At 39.1% G+C, this 13,053-nt stretch overlaps 1 protein-coding gene across 7 annotated transcripts in view; it reads right to left on the minus strand.

Moving 5' to 3' along the window:
- WDFY3 (WD repeat and FYVE domain containing 3) overlaps window positions 1–13,053 on the minus strand; it is a 279,964-nt gene that overhangs the window by 61,497 nt on the left and 205,414 nt on the right. For all 7 annotated transcript variants that reach the window (XM_081250859.1, XM_081250861.1, XM_081250860.1 and 4 more), the window contains 7 exons: window positions 8,705–8,804; window positions 6,950–7,110; window positions 5,694–5,923; window positions 4,477–4,586; window positions 2,904–3,086; window positions 1,847–2,004; window positions 435–512 (listed from right to left, as the gene is read on the minus strand). In XM_081250859.1, the coding sequence (XP_081106985.1) occupies window positions 435–512; window positions 1,847–2,004; window positions 2,904–3,086; window positions 4,477–4,586; window positions 5,694–5,923; window positions 6,950–7,110; window positions 8,705–8,804 (1,020 nt within the window). The remainder of the gene's footprint in view (window positions 1–434; window positions 513–1,846; window positions 2,005–2,903; window positions 3,087–4,476; window positions 4,587–5,693; window positions 5,924–6,949; window positions 7,111–8,704; window positions 8,805–13,053) is intronic.

Below are 13,053 nucleotides of genomic sequence, written 5' to 3' on the forward strand. Positions count from 1 at the left end.
AAATCACCAAGCACTTGTAATAAAAAATAACTTTATCTTTTAATTTTTTAGAATTTTAAGAGACTTCTCAGAGATTTTGATGCACATTTTCATGGTCTCCTTGTTAAGTATGAAAGAAAGGGATCTTTCCAATATTTTAATTTTTATTAAGAACGAACACATGCAATATGTTGGTAGTGAATGTCATTAGGATTCAGCTGTGCTGATCTCCAGTCTGTCACTTTTTAATGCAGTTTGCCTGTAGGAAGTTCCAGTCTTTCTATGTTAAAACCAATGGCCAAAGTAGCTGCTGGCAGGGATAATCAAAAACATTATCTGATGATAAATTCAGTTCAGCAACTTATTCTTAAAAGCAGGAGGAAGATATCAAGGGAAACAGTCTTTTCTCACTCAAGGAATGCAAAACAAACCATTATTATGGTTATGATTCTTACCTCCTGATATTCCTTATATTGCGTGTCTACTAAGTCGCGAACAACGGCGATGTGTGTAAACATCCACTGAGAAATCTCCTAACAATGAGTGGAAAAAGTCTTAATATTTCATGGATTTCCTGGAAAAAAATGTTAACTAGCCTTGAAATAATGCCCCCAAGTTAGTTAAAATTCTATTAAAGGCATCACAACAACACCCAAAAAACCCCACAGAAAACTCTGAAAGATTAATTATATAATGAATCTGATGGAGGCTTATGGTATGGACACAGATCCATATACCCCCCATCCCCCAGTGCCCCTTTCAAGGAAGGGCTCACTGCCACAACTTCTGGGAGTGCTGTCAGTACTTCAGGGATCACCTCAGCTGCAGAGAGCTGTGGGCACCCCACAATCACGGGCTGATTTGGAGGCAAGCAGGCTCAGCCATTTCAGCTCAGTAAAGGTCAACTCTGACAGGTCATTTTGGTACCAAAGCTCCACCTGGGTCACAGCTGGGTCTGTCGCCAGACCTGCACTGTAGCCTGACATTTCCCTGTGACCAATCCTGCTTCCTTCTTCTCCCATCCACAAATATCAAGGGCACCCCTAATAAACATCCTGCACACTAAACCCCCTCTCAGAGTGTGCTTCCTGGTGAACCCAACCTGACACGTGGAATGACTCATACACATGGTTTCTCCCAGGCCCTTTTCACAGCTGCCACTAAGATTCTGGGATGGCAAAGACAGTATGATGAGGAAGAAATTAATGTTGGAGGTAGATGAGTTAAAAAAAAAAATCAATCTCAGGCATGTACAACAAAATTATAAAAAATAAAAAGCTATTTTATCTGCTGTTGCTTTAAAATTTAATAACTATTAATAAAATTATTGAAGGTTTGGAAAAGCTGAGAAAAAAGTATCCACAGTCTATCATATATCAATATCTGAATCTCATCTTATGTCCAATTATGAAATGGATGTAAATACACAACATTCATAGTGCAATTTTATCATAATAAAATGGGAGAAGGCTCCACAACCTGAGTTATTTCTCTCTCTTGTCTAAAGCAAAAACACAGAAAAATTCCATTTCAAATCATATGCTTGCATGTATTAAGTGTATTATATAAAATACTACAATTAGGGCTTCCCTGGTGGCGCAGTGGTTGAGAGACCGCCTGCCGATGCAGGGGACGCGGGTTCGTGCCCTGGTCCGGGAAGATTCCACATGCCGCAGAGCGGCTGGGCCCGTGAGCCATGGCCGCTGAGCCTGCGCGTCTGGAGCCTGTGCTCCACAACGGGAGAGGCCACAACAGTGAGAGGCCCGTGTACCGCAAAAAAACAAAACAAAACAAAACAAAAAAAACTACAACTAAACCTTGAATTACAAATTTCTAATCATATCATTAATAAAACTAAACAATTTACCTGGGTGGAAAGACTGTGTTTATGAAGCCCACTTTCCTTTCGATTCCTTCTCGATCCTGTTAACTTGGAAAGACCAAAGCCACTGCTGACACGGGACAATTTGGATTGTGTGGTGGGCACTAAAGCTTCTCCTCGACTTATGCATTTCTTTTCATGGGCTACAAAATTAAAATTAGAGTATTTTACAGTTTCTCCATGTATTTATTAGCCTTACTTTTAATACATTGCATAACGGTTACAAACCACAATTCTGTAGTTATGAAAAGCAGCTTATGTTACAGATGCAGACACTCTCAGATATTACATTTACTTAACTTGTATAAGGATAGCTGCTTGACAATTATTGTACTAGTTGAACTCACATTTGGTTGAAACCTCATAGCTCTGCAATAATATGCAAATTTATTTTAACTGTAATCACTTTCTATGTTAATAACAATTCACAGTCCCCTACCTAAAATCTTTGGTGTCGCGTATACTTTGGAATTTAGAATTTTAAGAAGGTGATACAGTACATATATTGTATATTATATGTACTGTATCACCCTAGACCACCAGAAGGTCTAGGGTAATAAACAATAATTAATAATATAATAATTAATATTTCTGCAGCAAAATGTATTAGTATTAATGCCTAGTAGGATAAACAAAGGTAGGTTAGGTTTTGCTACCAAGTGAGTACTGGCATCAAATTAATAATAACACCTTGGGTTTTCAGGGCTTTTTGAATTTCAGAATTATAGATAAGGGATGTAGACTCATAACCAAGATGGTGACCATACTAAAGTTGTGAGCAATGTCTTATTTACCAAGCTCATAGATGCCTGATGTATAACACATTTAAAATAAAAAATGTTTTTTAATTAAAAAAAAATCTAAGAAGAAAAACCTAATCTCAGCATAATCATTCTAGAATGGGCTATATTGTATTGATTTTCATTTCTACTGTCATCATAATATCTTTTGGGGAAAGTTTTAATTTCATATCCAACGTGCACCCATATATGATAGTTGTATGTAAGTCCCTTGGTCACATGATATCTGTAAACTTTCTTACCCAGATGATTCTGCCAACATTTCAAACCAGCTTCTTCAATGAGCGGCTTTGCTATAGCTATGTCCACATGGCCTCTTTCATTCACAGGTAGAGTGACTTTGAAAAGCTCCTCCAAGGTTTGTTTCTTACTATGAATCAATTCAGTCCAAACTCTGTTGACAGCTTTTATGAGAAGCTGACGCCCTAGGAAATGAAAAACAGCAACTGATCAAAAAGAATATAAAGGGAGTTAGTATTTTTTTTCTTCTTTTTTATCTAAGAATTTCAACTTAGATGTATAGTACTTAATTGTCCAAAAAATGCTTCACGTCATAGCCAGCTCAGTAAAAAAGGATTATTCAGATAACCAAAAATGCAGTTGGCTACCTGGAAAACTTAAAAAAAAAAAACAAAAAAAACTTCATATCAAGCAAAAAGACTATACATTTATTTATAAAACTGGAAATTACATATATATTTCATTGTCTAGCTTCTTCTATAAAAGAAAAGAACTTATTCTCCACTTAAAAGTAAATTTTAGATCTAAATATTTAAGGTATATTCACAAATGAGTTAATTGTTCTTGACAATTTTACAAAAGGAAAGAAATAGTAAACAAATATTTTTAAGAGTTTTTACTATTAAATTCCATCTTGCTTTGGACTCCTTGCTAATTTGTCCGACTCCTGCTCTAGGCCAGTCAGTCTTTAGCAAGCATCAGAATCACCTGGGAGGTTGTTCAAACAGATTGCTGGTCTTCATTCCCCAGAGTATCTGAGTACTGAGTACTCAGTAGATCGGAATGGGGCCAGAAAATCTGCTTTTCTAACTAGTTCCCAAATGATGCCAATGTTACTAGTCTGAGCACCTCACTTTGAGAACCAGTGTTCTAGACTGTTAGTTCCTTGGGGGGTGAAAAGAATCACTGTGTCCTTAGTGTCTGGGGTTCAAGAAATTTTAGTGAAAGAATAGAGAACAAATTAATGCTTAAATGAATGAAAGAATGAGTGCTGGACCTATAAAGGATAAAATCATATGCAAAACTACCACACTAAATATTGCTGGAGAGACAAACACTTCTGTAATTATCTAATCTTTTCAACTGAACAACGTTGGAAATTAGAAATCAATCCACCCAAAGACTCTCATATGCACGATAATTACAAAATCAGTGGGAAAACTAGATTTTAAAAAGGGAGAAAGAGTAAAAATGGTAGTACTGACAATCTGTCTCAAGCAATATTTATTTGCCTCTACTGTGATTGGCCTAATACTATCAATAGCCAGCTCTCTTAATAGTAAGCGCCAAGTTAGTATCATATTTGCACTACTGCTTGTGCAAATGTAAGTATCACCAAGTTTCCTGGTGTTACTATGAAATGTGGAGGGTGAGCAATATCAGGGGTTTACTCATCCTGGCATAAGGAGATGTACAGCTAGCACGTTGGTACATGCTGGCGGGCATATTGGTGTATGTTCAGGTACGCCCTATGGAGAGATTGGTTGTCAGTGTTGGCGGTTTCTGAAGTCCGTTTTTTTGGTTATATCTTAGAAATGAGTGGAGAGAAAAGGGGGAAAAAATTGAGATAACTACCTTCACTAATATCTTGGCTGTAACCACCATCTGGTTCAATGTCCGAGGGGATCATAATGTGCCATGTAGTCATGCGGGCTTCTGCTTCCAGTCCAAACCCATCCACATTGCTGAAAAATTCCAGTCAGTTTAAACTATATGAAGGAAATTACTGCAGCTGGAAACTGTGATGACTAAGTACTACTCTGCAGACACAAGTAAACGCTGGCTCTGTCACAGAGCTCCATAAGTGGCAGACAGACATTTGGCAGATGCACAGAACAGAACTTATAGTTTATCATGAGAATGCCATTTTCAAGCGATGATGTCACAAATCCACTCAACTAAATGTAATTAAACTAAATTACAGCATTAAGAGGAGCATCTTACTATTTAAGACGCTTTTCGATCATTATTAACACTTTTACCTAAAAATTACGAAAAGTTCATTTAAGAACATTCTCCTCCTATGACTGTGCCCCCTCTCCCATATCTTATCTCACCACTCTTTGCTCCAGCAGCAGTGAAATACCTGCAGTTTCCTACATGTGCCATATTCTTTTTGCCCTCTGGGCAGCTGCACAGATGGCTCTTTCTTCCCACATCACTCTTCCCCATTCTCTTTGGAGGATTAACTTCCTCCTCAACCAGGTTCAAGCTGTCACTCAGATGTCTCTCCCAGGCTAGGGGCACCTGCTATGTGTTCCCAAAGCACCGTGCTTCTAGCAGAGCACATTGCTTAGTTATGGATCCTCTCTCCTAGACTGCAGGCTCCAAGACCTGCCACAGGGTCTGTCTCATTCACATTTCAGCCCAGTCCCTAATTCAATGCCTGGCCCCCAGCAGACACCAGAGAAATATCTTGCAAAGCAATCAGTGGCAAAAAGTATACTAATTTTACCCATTTAACATATATTGCATTTATTTAGTGCATTCTTGTATTTTTACCCCTCTTAACCTCCAACAGTGTGTATCTAATTTACTTGAAAAGCAAACTCTTATTTAAAAATTATATATGTGACAAGTGATTAACAAAAAAATTAAAGATACAGAAAATTAAAGCAAAAATATACTCATATTTCACTGCAGAAATTCAACCCTTGTCTTTTACCTTCTCATGAAGTTTTAAGTAAAACCGAGATTAAAGAAAAAAGAAATGTTATAATCAAAAAAGTAGAACAAAGAGTTCTGGTAGAAAAATATCAAAGACAAATTCAAACTGAACCTAAAAGAGTTACCTTCCAACATGCAGGTTAATGAGGCAGTGAGCCAGACAGCTAATGAATTCTTGGTCATGGTTCCCAGGGCCCAGGATCAAGTTCCTGTTTACAGTCAGGACCCTGAGTGAATCAAGGAGAGCTACTTGCTGCGGGACAGTTTTGTGTGCCCGGGAGAACTGGTACAATATGGTCCTATTGAGGCAGTGATAAACCGCATCCAGTGACAATCCCTGGGATCTTCTTTTTGACTAAAGATATGAGAGATACTTTAGTAAAATGGACAAAAAAAGTCTGCTTATCATTCACACATGGACATTGATTAGGTTTATTATGTATCAGACACCATGCTAAGTACTGGGGTGCTAAGATAAAACATACAAAGCTCTTGCTATTGTGAGGTTCAGAACCCAAGAGACACATAAATGCAATGAGATGAGTGCTGTGTGTATATACATCTGTATGCAGAGCAGCCTCCCTGAGAACACGGCAAAGTGCCATCTGGGTAGAGACTCCTACCCCACAAGTTTTGTAAGGGTGATCAATCGCTACTCAAAATTACTAAAAAAAAAAAAAAAAAAAAATTACCTAAAATGTTAGTAAGAACTTACTTCTGACATTCTTGTTTCATCTCACATGAGAACTTTTCTCTTTGGCTTAAATATAAATTTATTCTTAAAAATTCTTGGGTGACATGTGTGTGTCTAATAACATGACAACAGTATTTCCTACTTTCTACATTGTGTGTTGAATAAGATTTATCACTTGTGCCAAACCAGAAAAGGTACCACAAACACACACTAATACGACATCTTCAAAGGAACAAGGACTACAGTGAACTTTGTAAAGATTCAATTACAAGAAGAGAATACTCCTCTAATATCAAGTCTTCATGCTCTGTAAATCTTGACACACTGATGCATCATACTATGAAAATCTATCAGATCGTATTAACTTAAGGTCTTTAAACCAACAGGAAGCTGTCCAGCTATGTGGTTAGCAAAGAGCAATGCCAGTGGGGAAGGCAGTGGGAGCCCACAGCCTGAGAGAATGAGGAAGCTTTACATACTGGACACACTGGCACCGGGCCACGGGTAAGGGGGGGAGGAATGGTTACAGACCTACGTTTTATTCACTTTTAATAAGCTGAGCTTTACATTCAAATGTCAACATTCATTATCTTACTGGTTACACTTATTTCCAACAATTTTAACACCCGAGGCAAAGTTTTTCAATAGGAAAACATGTACTCTACAACTAATGTGACAATGGATTACCTGTGCAATTAGTTGAATTATAAAATCTATAAGAAGTTTAGATTCTTTGTTGAACATGCCTTGCCAAAGCTTGTCCACCACACGTTGTGTGAAATAAAACACATTGTTCACCAATACTTGGTAGCTCCCTCCACTGGTAATAGGCAGAGATGCATCTTCCCCTAAATTACAGCAGGAAAAAAATGTCTAAGAAAATTGATATCCACCAGCCTAAGACCAGACCCTCCAACAAATCAGGCTAAGGCAAGATGAGTACATCTACTACCGTTAGAAATAAGACCATTAGCTCTTATGTACTACTTTAAGCAAAATGATGTTCATGGCCAGAAGCCATGATAAATCTTGGAAGAAATAATTTCTGCAGGATAAAAGTGTTATGGATGGAGACTGTGAAGTTTCTTACTGCCTTAAGACAGTCTGTGATAAGCAAACAGTTCTTCAACTGTCAGTGACACATAGCCTCCCTTTGAGAGAAAAATTAAGTCAGTTTATTAGTTGTAAATTGATTCTGTCTAACTAATAAAGGGCAAAACAAATCATCAAACAAAACTTTAAGCACAACGAAGTAATGGAGGCAGAAGAGAGGTCCAGAGAACTGTAAAACACAGAGTACCATCAGTGGTGGTGGTGCCATGGGGTACCTCTCGCCCCTTCCATGATTCCCATCAGCACTGTTTCTCTTCTACAAGCTGCCCCGGTGGCTTCAGTGTGCTCGCTGTGTACATACTGCCTCAACACTAATCCTCCTGGCTCCTCCTCCAACAGAATGCCCCCTTTAAGCCCCTCCCTCCTTTCTAGAAATTAGGAGCCTTAACTGACTGTAATTATTATTCCCACCTAATTCTAAATCACTACACAATGCAAAACTCTTTGTTTTGTGTCTTTATGTAGTAAGACTGATATTACTTAAGATTCTCAAGTGATAAGAACAAATACAAAAGTCTGACTTGACACCACGCTTTGAGAGTTGCATGTTATGACAACACTAAAGATTTTCTTGGCAAACTTACTTTGTTAAAAAAAATGATAATGTAAGAGCATGGAGGTTCTATGATTTATATAATTACCAGAAATTCAAGTAGCAAATATGCTAAATCATTACTTTTCCTTCTCCTTTAAATTTTGTCATTGTTTTACATATAAATGTTAGCTCCACTGTAAATGTATCAAGTTTTGTAGTTTTATTGTAACTAGAGACATACAGGAAAAACATTTTAACGTGCTTTGAATTTACATCCTGAAAGCCATTCTAAAGAATAACATAGATACCTATAACTGAATAATTCCACTAATAGGTATAGTTTCTGAGGGTGCTGGTAATGCATTTCTATCTGAGTGCTCTTATACAGGCATGTTGCCTGGGTGGTAATTCACAGAGTGCTACATTTGTAATTTATTTGTAAGTATATTACAGTAATTTTTTAAAGTATTAGATAATTCATAAAAATATACTGTTCACATAATATGGTTTTAAAAACATTTTTTCTCTTTCCTTGTCCTCTTCCTGCCACCTCTGAGCATATGAACGTGGACAAGCAGCTTAAGTACTCCCTGTTGTTGATCCTTTGTCCCAGTTTCAAAGGAAGGAGCTGGATGGGCCTTTTCCTCATTGTAGGAAAATACCAATAAGAGGGGAAAATGCACAGAAAAGAAGGAAAAAGATGAAGTTAAAAAAGTGGTATACTTGGGGTTTAAATAGAGAAGGGAAGTGATTATAGGTACTTTTAACAGAGTGAAAATAAAACATGATATTACCTAATAAAACATCAGCTGCAAGCAAATGGTCCATCACACTATCCAAAATATAAGTCTGAAATTCTTTTTGCTGAGTTCTTGTCGATCTTTCAGGGGAAGCCTAATCAATAAAATTTAGAATTAGAAACAGAACCCAGTAAACAAAGGTAAGGCTCAACCATAGTTACATTAAAAAAAAACTACTGGTAAGTAGTAGAATATGTCACGAGAGATGGTATGTATGCTTATACTCTCTTATTTTTCTGACCATAGATTAAAAAACAAATTGAAGCAAAGGTTTTGAAACAATACCTTCTTTTGAATCCATTCCTCCAAAAGCAGTATTCTAAACATTTTAAGTATTTAATACATATTTGATATCTATTATCTATCTACCTCACTTCCAAAAGAGATCTGGCAGTTTCTAATGAGATACAGATAAAATAAATCATAAAGCCATTTAAACAAACACAAAAGCTCAGGAGTCTAGTAACCAAGAAGGTAAAGTCAATGGGGAGGCAAGTATTTATATCAAAAAAATCAATTAAGCACACAATTTTGCTTTGAGCTTCCTAGGGTCAAGAAGGAGAAAAAAAATAATATGATTTACAAACCTTTAATTATCTATAAAAAAGGAAGCATACTATGTAGTCAGCAAGGATGTTTTTCCTAAGATTGTTCTGAGAAGAATGTTCCCTGTAGGTTTTTATAAAGAGGACAATGAACAGCCCTATAGGTTGTACCTTTGATAATGGTTTTATACAGTACAAGGACGATTTTTAAAATTATCTTGAATAAAAGATTAGGGCACAAAGTTGAACTATAGTTCTCTGATGGCATTTCTTTTGGTAATTAGGGTGGTATGATCCAGGTGCATAACTTTCAAGTCTCTAGCGTGAGAGGTGGCAAAGCACTGGGAACACAGGGATGAAAGGTAGGTTTTAAAATGACAAAAGATCCTTTTTGTCATTCTTCTTAAATGCCAGTCCTGTTAGCTGGCTTTGGATAGGAGCTGGATATTGAACGATTCAATAAACTTCCATAAAGTTGTTTCTTAAAAAGAGATCTGGGGGGCTTCCCTGGTGGTGCAGTGGTTAAGAATCCGCCTGCCAATGCAGGGGACACGGGTTCGAGCCCTGGTCCAGGAAGATCCCACATGCTGCGGGGCAACTAAGCCCATGCGCCACAACTACTGATCCTGTGCTCTAGAGCTCGCGTGCTGCAACTACTGAAGCCCGTGTGCCTAGAACCCATGCTCTGCAACAAGAGAAGCCACTGCAATGAGAAGCCTGCGCATGGCAATGAAGAGTAGCCCCTGCTCACCGCAGCTAGAGAAAACTCACGTGCAGCAACGAAGACCCAACGCAGCCAAAAATAAATTAATTAATTAAAAAAAAAAAGAGAGAGATCTGGATGCTGTAGTTACAAGCAGAGTACTGATGATTTGCAAGTGAAGTTAAAGCATCTATTTCTTCTCGCACAGACAGGTCCAGGACTATGTTTATGACCAGCCGCAAAAGTGGGCTATAGAACACTGTTCTGCTTTATGCATTTAAAGTTAAAATCTGTTCCACTGGGGAAAAACCCAGTTCTTTCTATTCTGATTTTCAAAGTGGTGCTGGTGAAGATTTTAAAAAAGCAGTTAAAATTGGAATCCTATATTCAGATCAAAGATATTATTCTAAGGATTCAAAAACCAACCAAAGTTGTAATGAACGTTTCTCTGTTTTTCTGATAAAACATATTTATTTTGTTTTAAAATGAAAAACATGGGCCTAGTAACAGTTAAAAGAATATTAGTTCTTAGGAGTTTGGGTTTTGTTTTTGTTTTCTGGTTTTTTTTTTTGCGGTATGCGGGCCTCTCACTGCTGTGGCCTCTCCCGTTGCAGAGCACAGGCTCTGGACGCGCAGGCTCAGCAGCCATGGCTCACAGGCCCAGCCACTCCATGGCATGTGGGATCTTCCCAGACCGGGGCACGAACCCGTGTCCCCTGCATCGGCAGGCGGACTCTCAACCACTGCGCCACCAGGGAAGCCCAGGAGTTTGGTTTGGCCTTAGTATAATTTGGGAAAAAGTGAAGGTCATGACATGTTGTTTATAATCTTTCTTTTAGAAAATTTTATTGATTTATTTTTGACTGCATTGGGTCTTCATTGCTGCGCGCGGGTTTTCTCTAGTTATGGTGTGCGGGCTTCTAATTGTAGTGGCTTCTCTTGTTGTGGAGCAAGGGCTCTAGGCACGCACGCTTCAGTAGTTGTGGCTTGTGGGCTCTAGGGTGCAGGCTCAGTAGTTGTGGCACACAGGCTCAGTAGTTGTGGCTCGTGGGGCCTAGAGCACAGGCTCAGTAGTTGTGGTGCACGGGCTTAGTTGCTCCGCGGCATGTGGGATCTTCCCGGGCCAGGGCTCGAACCCGTGTCCCCTGCATTGGCAGACGGATTCTTAACAACTGCGCCACCAGGGAAGTCCCTGTTTATAATCTTAATATATTTTCCTGTGTAGATAACCAGACTAATACAATGGTCAGCAGAAGAGTTGGAGCCAAGGCCTTCCTATTCCTCATGCTGACAGTACATCAAGACCCCACCCCTGTTAACGGAAGGAAAGCGAGGACCTTCAAGTGGTTAAGTGACAGATTGATAGGTCTATGAGGACTACCCTGCAATCAGATCAGAGACCATTTTCAAACAGCTTGAGTGATCAAAATTTACTAAGGAGTAAGGCTCTCCACTCACAGGAGGATTTAAATACCCCTCAGGATGGCAATACTCATTCAGGATTATAATCAACTCAATGTGGCTAATGGGATAAGTAACAATGAGTAGGATAACAAAACCTTAATTAGACAAAGTTTTGGAGTATGTAAAACAGGGAACATAGAACATAGAGAAGTAGCTTGATCTGTCAACAATATTTATTTTTACTTAATTAGAAAGTATTCTTTTGTATTCTATAAGGATTTAAGGCTGGCTCAGTCACCAACAGGCATATTTAATCCTCTGATTCCTCTCACTGAAGCTGTTTCATGAATGATCATGACCCAGAATTAACTCTGTTATTGGCTCTAACTGCCAAGTTCAAATTTTCTTGCTGAGACTCATAGTAGCCTAACTTTTAACAGACTTAAGACTTTATGAGTGCATGCGTAGTTTTCTTGGGTGTTTTTTTCTTTTTTTAAAACAATTCACTGGACTACAATTATGTAATAACTACACAGTGCTTACTTTTATGTACCTTACCTCATTCTGTACAATATCCTTTTGAAGTAGATACTATCATCTCCACTTTAGAGATAAGGTAATTGAGGCTTTGAGAGGTCAAGTCACTTGGTCAAGTCACAACTAGGTTTCAAACGTCAGTTTCTTTGACGCCAAAGTTCAGCACTTCACCTGCCATTCCATACTCTTCCAGCCCTACTAAAAATCTCCATACTGAAGTTAACAAATGCACAGCAAGAGCAATTCAGCCACAATCTCCCCATCATTTTTTTAGATAAACCTGGTTGGCCCACCAGACAACCAGGATGAGTTCAGGGCCGAAGGAAGAGACGGTGAGCCCTATGCTCTGCTCTGCCTGTGAGATCTGTCTTCCCAGAGAAGACAGTGAAGCCAGTCAACAACACGAGTCTTCATAGACTCCAAGCGTCCTTTTCGAGGCCTGGGAACACCATGCAGAGTCATCGTGGGCGCATGTGCTGCCCGTGGCTGAGAGCCCTCTGGCTCTGCGGGGGAGGCCTTTAGTGCTCCGTAACAGGCAAAGCCTTCAAGGAAGAGGGGTTTGCGCTCTGTCCTTCTGACTGCAGTATTCCTCCTGACTGGCTTCTCCTCTCTCAGTTATTTCATAGCACTCTCTTTGCCCACTTTTGCCACTTTTTTGGGTTTGTTTATTGCTCTGCAGGGGGCGCTGCACTCTGATGGGAACGGGGAGGTCTTTTAGAAGACGGCGGGAGCAGAAAGCAGCGAACTCCTCAGACTACAGAAAAATGGTATCAGACAGGCACACACTCCAAATCAGCCCCCTTCGTTTCATCATATTTCTTTCCTTCGGGTACATACGAGTACTTTTTGATCTGTTCTCAGGTACTTTCCTTCTGTGGCCACGTGCAGCAAATTCATTTGGCCTTTCATGAGATGCCTGGTGGTGACAGCAGAGGACGCTGGTGATTGTATAAGCCACCACAGGCCACTTGATTTTTGAGCAGGTCTTACGTGCCAGGCACTGTGCTATGAATCTTATATGTATTATCTTACTTAATTCTCACAACAGTCCTCAGAGACAGGTTCTATTTTTATGCTGTCTTAAAGATGGGCAAACTGTAAGGGGTGAAGAGAACTGAGCTGGGCCAAGGCTACACAGCTATAAGCAGCACATG

The sequence above is a fragment of the Mesoplodon bidens genome (genome assembly GCF_964165515.1).
Source record: "Mesoplodon bidens genome assembly, chromosome: 1".
Lineage (NCBI taxonomy): Eukaryota > Metazoa > Chordata > Mammalia > Artiodactyla > Ziphiidae > Mesoplodon > Mesoplodon bidens.